This window comes from Heteronotia binoei, chromosome 1 (assembly GCF_032191835.1).
Source record: "Heteronotia binoei isolate CCM8104 ecotype False Entrance Well chromosome 1, APGP_CSIRO_Hbin_v1, whole genome shotgun sequence".
Taxonomy (NCBI): Eukaryota; Metazoa; Chordata; class Lepidosauria; order Squamata; family Gekkonidae; genus Heteronotia; species Heteronotia binoei.
Genome location: NC_083223.1, coordinates 241,760,838 through 241,775,718, shown reverse-complemented (window position 1 = coordinate 241,775,718; position 14,881 = coordinate 241,760,838). Strand labels below are relative to the sequence as shown.

At 43.3% G+C, this 14,881-nt stretch overlaps 1 protein-coding gene across 1 annotated transcript in view; it reads right to left on the bottom strand.

The window, feature by feature from the left end:
• Positions 1-3,995: 3,995 nt before the first annotated feature.
• XKR6 (XK related 6) overlaps positions 3,996-14,881 on the bottom strand; it is a 261,555-nt gene continuing 250,669 nt past the window's right edge. The window contains exons 2-3 of the mRNA XM_060250005.1: positions 11,917-12,113; positions 3,996-5,593 (exon numbers count right to left, since the gene is read on the bottom strand). Coding sequence (XP_060105988.1) covers positions 4,629-5,593; positions 11,917-12,113 — 1,162 coding nt within the window. The 3' untranslated portion in view covers positions 3,996-4,628. The remainder of the gene's footprint in view (positions 5,594-11,916; positions 12,114-14,881) is intronic.

Genomic DNA, 14,881 nt, shown 5'->3' with positions numbered 1-14,881 from the left:
TGTTATGAAATAATTTATGAAAACTTGAAGAATTCATGGATTTGCATTGAGGGTCGTTAGCGAATAGTGTTTTTGGCAGCCTGTGGCTTTTCCAGAATTCTGTATATCGCATTCCTTCCCAGTATTTGTTTTCATACTTCAGGTTGTGGCTAGAGAGAGATCTCCAAGAGATCAGTTCATCTAGAGAATATGGCCGCTTTGGAAGGTGGACTCTGTGGTATTATACCTCATTGAAATCTCTCCCCTCCCCAAATCCCACTGTCCTTAGGCTCCAACCCTGCCCTGCCCCCCAATGCCAGGTATTTCCCAACCCAGAGCTGGCAACCCTACAGGCCAGAATATGATTTTTTTTCATGTAGATTTCTAAATTTGAGGGTGTTTTTAATGGGATCCTTCTCTGGCATGCTATTTTTCTTTCTAATTATTTACTCCTTTGGGACATACTAGTAAAATCCTGAGGGGTTATCACTTCTAATGTGTATGTGTGTGCTGGGGGCACTTAAAGAAAAATCTTTAAGAGAGCAAGCACCTCAATTAGAAAAGCTTACACTGAGCTTTCTCTCTTCCATGCTGATTTTCTTCCTGCACAGCAATGAGAAGCATTAGAAAACTGTAGGAAAATCTCAAGAAGGTGCAAAAAGAGGCAGAGATGTGAAGTATTATAGAGTAACCGCTGCCAAGCTAGAGAGCCCTTTCTGAATACGGTTGCCTACAACAGAGAAGGGCTGGGCTGCAATTTTTATTCATGATGTGAAAGTTTTATACCTGCAGGATACTTTCAAATGCCTGATTCCCCACCCATGGTTGAGTGTGGTACAGGCCAGTCTGCCACCTCAGGACTCTACAACTTCATTCTGTTGCAAATGTAGCCCCAGTCACATGTTTAGCAGTATCTAATATCTGCAGAGGTGGTTTGAAGGGAGGGTGATTGGAATGGCAAGTTGTTGAACAGACAGCAAAAGATTAGTGTCACAGACATCCTAAAATTCCCACAAAATTTGAATGCTGCCATTGCCCATCATTCTGCATCTATGAAGCTACCATATATTAAGTCAGCCCTTTAGATCACCTAGTTTAGCATTATCTCCTGTTACTTGAGGTTCTTTTAACTGGAGATGCTAGGGATTGGAACCATAACCTTTAGCATGAAAGACAGATGCTCTACCACTGCCAGCTCCAGCTTTGGAAATTTCTGGAGATTGAGGGAGGGCACTAGAAGGCAGAGTTTGAGAAGGATGGAGATCAATGGGGATCTAATGCCATAGAGTCCATCCTCTGAAGCTGCCATTTCTTCTGATGACGGGAGCTTTCACTCTCAAAAGTAAGGTGCTACTGGAATCAAATCGAGCATTTACTCCAGAGGAACTGATGTCTGGAGATCACTTGGAATTCCAGGAGCACCCCAGACCTCACCTGGAGGCAGGGCTGGCCTTAGACTGGCTGGCACCCTAGGCAAGGCTAATTTCTGGTGCCCCCCTGGCACTGATAATGTCACTGAGCCTCGTGGGGGGTGCCCAATTCGGCACACTCAGAAGGCTGGCACCCTAGGCAATCAGCTAGTTTGCCTAGTGGCAGGGCCGGCCCTGCCTGGAGGTTGGTAACCCTAGCCCCCCATAGTTTATGGATATAGAAGTGTGACACTATTCCTTTTCAGACATTTGATTTTGGCACTGCACCAAAATCAAAGTCTGATCTGGACTCATATTCTTTGGTATCTCTATGGCACAAACCCTACATACTTTCCATTAGAAGTGGGAAAACAGTTCATTTTTAGATTAAAATTGCCAGTTAGTGCTGCAGCAGTGTTGTGATTGCCATCTTTTTGTTTTTTCTGTTTGTTTTCACTTACACACACACAGAAAGAAAGATGCATCCACTCCACTCACTCAGATATGTAATGGTGCAAAAGTGGGCTGAAACTTCCTGAACTCTCATGGATGTGTGAACAGCCTTACAAAGGGCATGACTCATATCACCTGGAAGGCATAAACTGGGGCTGCCCCTGGTAAATATGAGAATATATGAACCTTGAATAGAATAAGATTAAATAAATAAAAGAAATATAAACTGCTCCTTTACAAGGTGTGGTAATCTGACAAACTGCAGTAAGAAGCCCAGAGGTGCTAGATTTAAAAGAGTTCTTAATTGCCCTGAGACTACAGTACCTGTGACAATTTGGCTTATTTTGTCTTTATGTTAAGACCTTTGTGCGTCTGGAGGCTGAAGGAAAACAAAACCTCAGCTCTTTCTTAGAAGCACATTGAGAAATATAACAACAATAATAATGATAATGCCCTGGCCACTGCAAAGTAATTTCTCCATTCAGATATATTCAAGTGAAGGAAACTTTCAGCTTTTTCCCATTAAAAATATAAAATTAGTAAGAACTTTTGTTTTTTTTCATTGCTTATGCCAACTAAACAAAAAGAAAAGTATTACAAATATGCCATCATCACCAACCCCCCTCCCCCACTGAACTTGTCTTTTAAATAGATCAAGTTGGATGGTCTTTTTTTTTTTTTTTTGCAATTTTAGACATTTTACAGTATTTTGACATTTTTAAAGAGTTGCACCAAAATACAGAAAATACAGTCATTTCCACTGAATTAGGACAATTTTTTTTTAGTTTGGTTGTTCCCCTTGTACCCTTCCAACCTCAAAGGCAGGGGATTAAAAAGATGCCCTAAGATTAAATAAATATTCCTTTAAAGGAAAAATATTCTTTAAGTAGAAAGTACCGCATGCACAGACTTCCATTCTAACTCCAAAAACAAAGAAGAAACCAACCCAATGTAAACCTTTTGACACCAAGCAGTATAGCAGGAAGCATCTAACTTTTTAGTTCTCCTGCAGAAGTTGGAACTAAGCTGCCATGTTGTTTCGATGCTCATTTCCTTTTTACGTACATCAAGCAGAGGGTCTGTGTCCGCAGCTCCAGAAAAATGCAGCAAGCAAATCGAACAATTCCTGGCTAAGCCATCACCACAAGTAACAACAAAAATATTAAGCACCAAATTTTCATCAGAAATGAGTCAGTGATGGGTTATTTCCATTCAAAGCTTCAACCCCACCCCCTTCAGGTTTGTTTTCCTTTTTTTCTTTAGAGCAGAGAAAAATAAACCAATCATCCAACACGATATGATCATTTTAAGGCTCCAGCCAAACAATATGCACTGTAACAAATTCAATTCCTGCATCCCTATAGACAGCCTTAAAATGATGCCTGCTGATCTGAGCCCAGTTACCAGTGAAAGCATAAGAGATCTGTGCCTTTAAATTGACTTTCTTTTTGCTACTATGCTGAGTTTTATTAAGACTGAGAAGTTAGGTTGGGGCAGGAAGGGGTGACAGTTTTGGAACTTAAATGTTCTCTTTATGTTCTTAATTTTTTTTTTTTTGGTATGCAGTTTAAAACTTTGAGGTTCTCTTAACATTTGGATCCAGAAATTCATGCAGACAGGTTTTTGTTCTCAAGGTTCTGATATCTCCATATCAAGCCATGATACAACTGGAAGATATTTAGGACCAACTTCTGGTTTAGTGATCTCTATAGGCACAGATCCCAGTGTGCCACTGCAGTGGGTTCCTCATTCAGTTCAATGGAAGAAACAGATCTATATGTGTGACCCAAGGATCAGTTTCCTCCATTTGAATGAACAGTGCTGTGTCCCAAAGAGATCACTGTGCACATTTGAGGCCTTTCCAGTCATGGCATATGGGCATGTCAAAAAGCTGGATTTTCCTTGGCTTGGAAACAAATGGGATTGCACCCTGAGATTCTATGGTGAATCTGACTCAAGCTTCGTACAATGAATCATAAAGAATCACCTCTTTTTCTGTGTCAAGGAACTGTATTATAAAATTTGTAGCACTTACAATACAGTTCAGACTGGCTCGTGGAATCAGAAGATAAATGTAGTATATTAAAATAATTGGTTTGCCAAATTATAACACAGCCATGATCTCTCTTCAAGCTGTTTGGCCTTTTATGCCAATCTAATCAGAGCACTTAGATTCCTTTTCATCTGTTGCTTTTTTTGTCTAGTTTCATATTTTAAATATATATATATTTTATATATTATATATTTATATATTTATATATATATTTCTGTCATTAAAATCACCAAAGAGTTTTGCATGAGGGAGGTGACAGTACATAATGAAACTCAGCACCTAAGGGCATAAGGCAGTTGTAGGTTTTTTTTGTTTGTTTGTTTTATTTTTTATTATTAGTAATATTATTATTTTCAATCAGCACCAATCCCTATGATAATGTCCTACACTTGGTGTAAGGTATAAAACTCAGAGGTGGAGCCGTTCAGCTTTTTCCAGCCCCTGAAGCATGGAAGTTTGAAATACTAGTTGGGTTTTTTTTTCTCCTGTGTGTAAAAATCAAAAGAAAGTTTTTCTTTTTGTTTTTACTTACAAAACATAGAGGATCGTTCTTTCTTTTTTTAAAATACATACAGCAACCAGAAAGAAAACTTATTGGAAGGTTAGTTTCATGATCTGTGTTGACCGTAAACAATTAACCCATCCACCCCTTCCCAGCCCCAAATCCCCTCTTTTATTTTTTTTTCACTTGTGAGAGTGCATGTATGTGTGTGTGTGTGAGTTTAAAGGAGCTTTTAAAGTGAAGATTCATACTGTAGCAATTCATACAAGAGAGGTCCATCTCTATATCTAATTCCTACAGCGGTGGGGGTGACATACTGGAGAATGTTTATAGTCCTTCTCAACCTCCTGTCTACAAAATGAGCGTCCCAAGCCGGGTACCTCTTTCTCGGGATATCTATCTTAATGAGCGGGCCTTCAGGGTGGTAGGGTCGCCCAGATGGAGTTGATGGCACCATTGCTCTCACTTGGAAAACTGGCAGGCAAGTGTCAGCCGTGAGTTCCTCCTGTTGCTCCGTGGCCGCTCTGGTCGGCGTAGCCTGGGCCGCCCGGTACCCAGGGGTTTGGGGAGCCATGGGTTCAACATCAGGGGGCAAAGGAATGCCCCAGAGCAGCTCGGCGCAACAGGAGCTGGCAAAAATCTTAGCTTTCGGCCCCATGGGATGCAGGATGCCGTAATATAAGAGCATCAGTGCTATCCCGGCAGCGAAGCTAAGAAAAACGCAACAAAGCGCTGGCACAGCGAATGAGTCAGTGGTGTCGGGATCTCTGTAACAATACCAAAGGAGCGTCAAGGCAGCATTCTCTGTCAAGACTACGGTGTAATAGGCAAACATTCGGTATCGGGTCCGCCCTTCCTTGACATTAAACCAGCAAAAAATGTACACGATCCCTACCACCATGTTGAAGAGAATCTCCTCCCATTTAGACATGCAGAAGTCTGTCCCGCCATGGATGATCCAGAAGGCCATGGCGCACCAGTGGACCACGACAAAGATCCCAAAATAGAGCTGGAAGATGGAAGCAAAGAGGGCAAAAGAGATAACTCTGGATGAGATGGTGAAGAGGCGCCAGAAGAGGTGGATAAGGGCCCCTCTGTAGCTCATGCTCTTCTTGTCATCCCTAGAGTCCCGGAGAAGCTTGTGATAGGAGGCTAGCACCCAAGCCAGGGACATCAGGGAGGCCACAGAGGAAAGACCTGCCGGAAGAACACACACAAATCCACAGAGTTAAATGGGAGATCATCCGGGGGGATGGGGCAGCTGTGGAGCATGTTTACAATGCAGGTCAGGTTAGCGAAAAAGATCTAGAGGAAGAGAAAAAAAATAAGTGGAAGTGTCATTCCTTAAATTTTTAGGTTGAACACAAGCATGCTGTAATTTATCTAGACCACTGTACTTGCCAGTGTTATCACCTATGGAAGCAACAAGTGTCATTTTGTCCGTGACAGGTAATGATCCATGAAGAAGCTTGTTGCATATTGGCAATACTTAATAGGGGTTCAACAAAACTACTCAATAACATAACAAGAACTCTGCTAGATCACACCAAGACCCATCTAGTTCAGCATTCTCTTTCCTACAGTGGCCAACCAAATGCACCAGATCATATTGTCTATGGGAAGACAATGTTAAAGCCCATGAGCCTTATCCAGCTTATCAAAACTTCCCTTCCCCCAGCCCAAACAGTTGCCAATATGACTATTTACCTTCATATTGGCCTTTCTGGATAGTACTCTAACGGGATACAAAAATTTAATGGTCCTGTTAATATGGCCACAGGCCTTCTGTCACCTGACTCTGATCTATTATGCATTCTTCTAACTCAGTGATCCCTAATATGGCATCCATGGATATTATGATATGGGTATTATGGTACCTATTAATGGGCTTCCTAGAGCCCCTTGTCCAAAGCAAAGAGCCAGCTCTGGCTTTTCTCCTCCTTGTTGGAGCAAGAGGTACTTCAGAAGAGGTACTTGACCCATTCAGCAACAGCACTCGCCATTTTAGGAGGATGCTTACCTTGCAACTTCTCAGAATTCTGTGATTGGCTTCAGCACCTATGGCATCCACTTTTGATTGTTTCCTCTGGCAGCCGTTTTGTGGTGGCACCTATTCTTGGTCCTCAAAATTCCAAAAGTGGCTTAACAAGTATTTTGACCCCTGTTCCAACTCACGTAGGTTTTAAAAAACTGCTCAAAGGGGCAGATAAACACAGGCTTCACTTTTGCAAGGAGATATGTGTGATGTGTTTACGATTAGTGTATGACGCAGTAGGGTGTATCAATGGGTTGGATCCAAGCTAAATTTTCCATCCTGCCTTCCACCTCTTACTGAAGTCCACTGATTTCTAGGGATAGGGAATCCTGAGGAATGACGTAAGAGGTATCTACAACAGGAAGGGGAAATGAGTTGTAATTGCCAGTTTAAATAATATACAGTTTCCTCACATAAGAATTTCATACAAAGCCCGTACTCAGTTTATAGTCCTTGAAATTGTCTCTAACAATCTCTCTCTCTCGGCTTGGCTTCGCGAACGAAGATTTAAGAAGGGTGCAATACAATAATGAGGAACAATTATCATGAGTCCACATGAATTCACAGAATGCCCATCCATGCTTTCTGGTGTACTACGTTTTGATGTCTTTGTCAAGACTATCAGCTTTTGAATGGGACTGTGAATAAAATATATGTTATATTCAGATGACAAAAATACTAGCTGCCAATATTTTTATGAGCAAAGCATCCTTACCCTATAAATCCTGTCAGTTATACAAAAGGACAACAGCTACTCTCTAAATGATGGAAAGGTTCTCAGAGAAACCTTCATCTTCATCTTACTTAAAGACAGTATCTAATTACAGTCAGGTGTGAGCTACAAACTTTGAATCATTCTACAATACTCAAACTAATACAATTATTTTATCTTACAGGAATGGAGAGAAATCCAAACATTGATTCAGGCCATATGGAGAAAAAGTTCTCAATTTAAAAATGAATTCTGTCTCCTCCTGTAAGTATATCTGTGGAATATGTTCCCAATTGTATTGTCTGTTTTTATATGTATATATTACACAGAATTGCATCTCATCTGCAGTATGGCCAGCACTAAGATAATGTTCAACAATGGGGACTTCCCTGATTTGATGACAAACAGCATGGATGTGCTTTCTGTGAATTTTTGGAATTATTATAGTTGTTCCCAGGGCTTTTTTTGTAACAGGAACTCCTTTGTATATTAGGCTATACCCCCCCTGATGTAGCCAATCCTCCTGGAGCTTACAGTAAGCCCTATACTAAGAGGCCTGTATTGGGCTGCCAAGCTCCCACTTGGTACTATAAAGTTTTACAGTGAATCCTAGAGCGTTTCCAGTGTGACACAGCAGTGAAGGGACCTGGCAGCCCTAGCCCTATAAGCTCTTGGAGGATTGGCCACATCAGGGTGTGTGTGTGTAGCCTAATTTGCAAAGGAGTTCCTGCTACAAAAAAAGCCCTGGTTGTTCCTCATTATTGTTAGAGATTTGTTATTGTTAACAACATTTCAAGGATTATGAACTGAGAATGAGCTTTGTATGAAATTCTTGTGTGAGGAAACTGTATATTGTTTTGAAACCTTTAAGAGTGTGTCTGGATATGCAGCCAGTGGGTTAGCTATTGCCACGGGCTCATGATATGAATTATGTTCATTTGTTGACATATTTTAACTGGAGTATTTGGAATAAACTGTTATTATTGCTTAGATTCTGACAGCTTTCCCTGACTTCTTTACACTTCTTATGGCCTCTCCTGGAGACTGACAATAATGGTTCCCCAGGAGGAAATGGCTGGTTTGGAGAGTGGAGTCTATGGAATTGTACCTGTCTGAGGTTTCACCCCTCCTCAGGTCCCACCCTCTCTAATCTCCAACCCTGAGATCTCCAGGAATTTCCCAACCTGGAGTTGGCAACCCTATCTCCTTCTCAGCCAGCCATCAACCTACTTCTATCTGCTTCTCTGACTTCAGTTTTCCATCTCCTCCCCCCTCCCTGCAGCCTCTACATGAGAAAAGTACAGTCTTTCTCTACAGTGCAGACCAAAGCAGCTTACATCATTCTCCTCGCCCCCTTTTAATCTGCTCAACAACCCTGTGAGGTAGGTTAGGCTGAAAGTCTGTGACTGGTCCAAAATTGCTAGTCAGCCTTCACAGCAAGAACCTGAGCGCTAATTGCTATGCCACGCTGGCTGTCATAGGGGTGCTGCTGCTGAACAAGAGCAAGCAGCCAAGCTTAATTAAATCATGCCAGTCAGGGTGGAATCAAGTCACCCAGAGGGTGCTGCCAGACCTAGGGTAGCCAACCTCCAGGTGGAGCCTGAAGATCTGGGATCACAACTGAACTCCAGACAACAGATCTCTCTCCCCCTGGAGAAAATAACTGCTTTGGAGGGTAGACTCTGTGGTATTAGATTTAGCTGAGGCTTCTCCCCTCTCCAAACTGTGGCTTCCTTAGCCTCCACTACAAAATCTCCAGGGGTGCGGTCACACTTACCATTAAATCCATCTTTAATGCGTCTTTAACGCGTCTCTCTTATAATCCATTGCATCAATTCCCCGATCAGACAGCAGTCGGGTTCCCATGCTATCCCATGTTGATCCTGTCGCTGGTCAATCAGAGCACTCCTCTTTTCAATAGATGGCAATCCGCATTAGCGCAGGCGCAGTGATGCGCACTGTCGCTGTTTGGTTTCGGTAACAGGAAGTTGATTCAGCATTGTGGCACATGCGCATTTGCACATCAGACGATTCACGAACGATGGCGCATTCAAACGCAGAAAATCTGCTCAGGAACCATTATAAGCGTTCTGAGCCGGATTTAAAGCAGTATCAAAGTAATCCACGATCAAGATGCATCAGCAAGGGACTTGCACGAGCTAAACACCGTTTGCAGATGCTGACGTATGGACGACCAGTGAAAATCCGACATGATTCCGGACTCCACTAATGCCGGTAGGAGGATATAATGAACGTCTGACCTCACCCCAGGAGTTTTCCACCAACCAGGAGCTGGCAACCCTAGTCAGGACTGGCCCCAATGAGTTCTCCCTCAAAGGCCAAAATGGGCCTGGAAAGGGCCTCCTCCTCCCACCTTTTACTGACAAAACCAAGCCTGGAATACTATGGTTGCCTAGCAACAGCCACTGAGGGAAAATGAAGGACCTAGCGGGATGGCCCAATAGGCACAAAGGCAGCTTGCTCAGCAGTCCAATCCATGTCTGTCCTGGGGCTGGACGGTGGAGTGGCTCTCCATGGAGATTGAGCAACACATGGCTCAGCCCATGGGAGAGTAGGTGAGTCATCATAAAAGGCTTGCCTTTTATAAGAGTCAGTTTGGTGTAGTGGTTACGTACGTGGACTCTTGTCTGGGAGAACCGGGTTTGATTCCCCACTCCTGCACATGCACCTGTTGATGTGACCATGAGTCAGTCAGAAGTTCTCACAGAGCTGTTCCTCTCAAGAGCAGTTAATATCAGAGCTCTCTCAGCTCCACCTACCTCACAGGGTGTCATTTGTGAGCAGTATATATGATACTTTGCTAAGATCCCCCCCCTCCCCAAACCCTACCTTCTCCAGGCTCCACCTCCTAAAATCTCAAAGTATCTTCCAACCCAGAGCTGGCAACCCTACTCTAGCTAGGTTTGTGTATGACCACTCATATCTTTGTCCTTGTCATGTATTTCTTGAAAAACTTGATAAAGAAAATGCATTTGGAAACCAAGTTCTGGATTTTTCTTTGTTTCTCTGAACAATGTTCCCTTTTGGACAAACCAGAATTTTGGAGTTTCCTTTTTCTAACTGTATTTCCAGTTTTCATACTGTTATTGGATCCAGTTTCTCAAACAGGTGCAGCCATTCTGCTGCTGGAATTCCTTCACTTTACAAACCCTGCAAGGACCCAATCGTGCTCAAGACCATGTTTGTAAAGTGAAGGAATTCTAGCAGTAAAGTGGTGGTTGCATCCCCAGGGACACCATGTTGTCAAATTTGTCCCTAAGTAAACCAGAATCCAAATCCAGAATGTGAACTGGATTTGTGCTAACTAGGGTTGACACAATGGACTGGATCCAGTGATTGCACATGCAGAAGGCATTTTGTGGTGGGAGATTTTTGCTCACCTTTCCTTTCTCTACGGCAGCGCGCTGTGATCCCTCAAAGGGATTACTGGGGATTGTGTGACAACCATGGAGAAAAAACAAACACCAAAAAGCCATGGGAAGGGCTGCAGTCAGCAGGGGCAATTGTTTGCCTGTTGCACATTTGGAAGTTTACCAGTTTACTTTACCAGTTCTCACTGCAATAGTCCTGTAAGGTAGACCAGTATTAGCTCTACATTGTACAAGAAGGAGGAAATGAGGCTGAGAGACTGGCTCAACTAAGGCTACATACTGGTAAACTGAGTACTGTATACAGTTCAACATATCACAAAAGGGATATTGCAGATCTGGTAAAAGTTTAGTAGAGGGCAACCAAAACAATTAAAGGGTTGGTGCACATTTCCTGCGAGTAAAGACTTCTAGGTCTGGAACTTCACAGTTTTAAGAAAAGAGGATGACAGCATGATATGGAAGAGGTTTATAAAATTATGCATGGAAAGGAGAAACTTTTTCTCCCTTTCCGTAATACTCCGGGGCATCTAATGAAATTGATGAGTGATAGATTCAGGATGGACAGTGGAGGTAGTGATAGCCACTAGCATAGCCGGCTTTAAAGGGGGATTAGGCAGATGCATTGAGGATAGGTCCATCAGTGGCTACTAGCCATGGTGACTAAAGGAAATTTACACAACCAGAAGCAGAACACCTCTGAATATCAGTGTTAAGAGGCAATTGGCCTGTTGGGTTTTCAAGGTAACTGGTTGGCCGTTTTGAAATAGGTTGCTGGACTAGATGGACCACTGGTCTGATCCTTTGCAAGTTCTTACCTAGTGAGTTCATGGCAGAGGCCAGATTCAAATTGGGGACCTCCTGGGTCATTCTTAGCCATGCTGTACCAGTTTCCTAGATTGGTTTCCAAACTATGGTCAATGCAAACCATAGTTTGTCGTAAAATTTGAATTGAGCCAATGTCTTCTCTGGAATGTCAGAAGTATACTGTTGCTCTTCAGCAGATCGCTGTACTGTACTATCATTTTCTAGTTCTTGTTTGATGTATTCTGCCCTCCTCACAAGGCACAAACTGAAGGAGGGGATGGAAGATGTTTGTGTATTCTCTAACAGCACATCATGCATCTCTAGGGAGGCCTACCCCTCACCCTGACAACCTTCTCTCCAGGACCAGTCAAGTTTATATCAAGCAGAGAGAGCCCTGGGAAATGGGTGAATGGGAATTTACTGAGAGATTTCAGAAGCAAGAGCAGAACGAACTTTGCTCCAAAAGAGAGTCCCATTTCCTAGACTGCGGGAACGTATGTTCTAGGCCATGGGGATGAATCAAGGGAAGTCATTAATGCATGCAGGAAGACCATTAGGCTGAGCTGAGGTTACTTACATGGTAAGGTTTCTGCACGGTTCTTTTGGATCATTATGCAGAGCTGTAGCACCAATTGGGGGGCGCTCTCCAGGAAAGTCTCCAAGAGGCGTAGCATGTTGACGTCTGCATACTCGTACATCATAGCCCAATAGAAGCGCCGCTGGTGTTCCTTTTGCCTCTGGCTCTGAATCCCCAGGTACATGGTTCGGATATATCTGGAGAGAAAAGACAAAAAGAACAGGGAGATGGTGAGCTGATGAGAGGGCTGGGTTAAAAGATAATCATTCCTCTCTATCAGTCTTGAGGTTGGCATGCTGGTTAAATTGATAAGTAAATTAACTACTATACATAGTGTTCCCCAACATGCCAGCCAATATTTTCTTGGAGCCCACTTGTTTCCTACCAAAAGCATATTTTTGCTAAAGCAAAGGACTGATCTTGGCTTTCCTTCAGTTCACTAGAGCAGGAAGTACTTCAGAAAGTCCTAGGAGGTATTACCTTTGGGTCTGCAGGGAGCACCCATTAGGATATAGCTGCCCCCATAATAGGAAGATGATTGGTTTGGAACCTCTCAACATTTTGCACTTGCTTCCAGGGCTGGTTCCATGTTTCAGGGGCCCAAAGACCCCTGTTGGTTCCTCACATACCTTTCTGCTCCACCTGTGTGTTCCTCACCTCCCATCTGTAAGCCCTCCTATTGCCCATGAGTGGCCTGCACACCCTTTCCCCAACAGCACTGGCCAGTGCATGCAGCTGAGAGTGCTGCTGCCATGGCCACAAGCAGCACTGCCTCTGTGTGCCACATGCCTTTCCTCAATGATGCTGGGCAGCTGGGAGCATGGCTGACAGAGCACATCAAGCATGGGGAAGGGCATGCAGACAGGTGGCAGGTGAGACAGGTGGATGGGGGTCAGAAGCAGAGGGCCCCACCAGGAGCCCTAGGCTGGGGCAGCTGCCCCATCTGAGGGTATGCTGATGCCTGACCTGCTTGCTCCTTCCCATGGCAGCCATTTTTTTGTTGGTTTCACCTCCTATGGCAGTCATTTTGAGGAGGCACACACAACCCTTTCTCAAAATGCCAAAAGACCCCATAGGCTCAACCAGTTTGGGCCTGGCCTGTTATTTGTTCACAGATACTCCATGAAGCCAAGAATATTGCTGTCTATGTGGCAGCTAAGTTTTTATTCCAGCATAGTTTCATTTGTTAGTAAGGATGGGACTAGTGGTAAGCAATATATCCTGTAGGCCAACTGCTCAAATGACAGTTATCTCTCAATCATAAGGTTGGCAGGTCCTCCCTGGCCCCTGGCAGGGGGTGGAGGCAGGGGATTGCCAGATCCAGGCTAGGAAACAACTAGAGATTTGGGGTGTGGAGCCTGGGGAGGGGAGGGACCTCAGTGGGGTTCAAGGGCATAGAGTCCACCCTCCAAAGCATCCATTTTCTCCAGGGCAACTAACCTCTGTAGTTAAAAAAAAATGTTTTGCCAGAGAATGGACTGCATTTTTTTATGGTGGTTCAAATGCCCAATCTTAATCAATGCATTGCTTCCTTAGTCCCTTTGATAAGAATAAAACATGTTTTAATGCGATTCCTTTGTCTATTTAATATGGTTCCTTGCACACTCCTGGTACCTATCACATTTTTCTGTTTAAAAACTTGTATATTGCTTTTGCATCAAGGAAATTAACAAGGCAGTGAAGTTAAAGCAATGCAACAACAAAACCTGAATTTTCACATCCACTCCTGCCGGAGGGGAAAGTGTAGATGACTGGGGAAGGCAATGGCAAACCACCCTGTAAAAAGTCTGCCATGAAAACGTTGTGAAAGCAACGTCACCCCAGAATCGGAAACGACTGGTGCTTGCGCCGGGGACCTTTCCTTTCCATTCACTGTATTGTGCGATAAGAAGGGCACACAGGTACCTCTCTGCTTTACTATCAACTATTTACCCCTTCCCCCAGGGTGCCAATTCAGGGCTGGGACATTTCTGTTGGGGGTGGAGCCTCAGGAAGAGAGGGATTGGGGAGGGGAAGGACCTCAGCAGGATATATTTGTTGGGAAATTTTGTGAGGGAAATTGTTTAAACTTTCCCTGACAGTTCAATGGACTGCTGGATCACAGAAGAAATTAAGAGATCTTTAGTATTGAAAAATATATATTTTATTTCTAAAGGGATAGGGATGAAAATAATAACACTATAGACTACATCCTTACTCTATCACTAACAAGCTTGGTACTCAGTCAGCTGTTCCAGATCCAAAGCTACAAACTGCTCTTCTTTAGCCATCTTTTCTCAGCCCTCCTCTTAACATTCCATCAGCTCTCATCTCATTGGCAGTGAGCCAGATATCCCTTCCTGAGTCAGCTAAACAATACAAACTGGTAAACATATTTAACCCTAAACTGACTGAACTTAGACACTGCTTAGACATGCAATATAAATACTCAGAATTCCAACAATATTAACCCTCCAAAACAGCCATTTCTCCAGGGGAACTCGTCTTTGTAGTCTGAAGATCAGTTGTAATTCCAGGAGATCTCCAGGTCCCACCTGGTGGTTGGTAACAAAAAACTCAACCCCAGACACCCAGCTATACCAATTAAGCCGAAAATTTAGATTGTGTAAAGAAATAGCCCACATGTTTTTAAAACTTATTTGGAGTGTAGTTTATCCTCTGGATGATCATAGGGAATTGGCTGAAACTTGAGAGTGGTCTCTTTTTTGTTGATTCACATCATCACAAACTTCAGTGAAGTCATGGTAAAGGAAACCATGATCAGTTTGTCCATTTCTTCTGCTTGCAGCTTTTATGGAAGGTCTAAATCCATAATCCCATCAGTACTTCACAGTTCCATCAGCAAATCTGACTGGTCCAATCTCAGTTCCAGGTCAAATTTACCTGCCCCAGAACTGAGGTTAGATCCGAGTGATATGTCAACTGCATCTTTGTCTTCTTGTTTGTCAACTGGACCCTCTGGTTT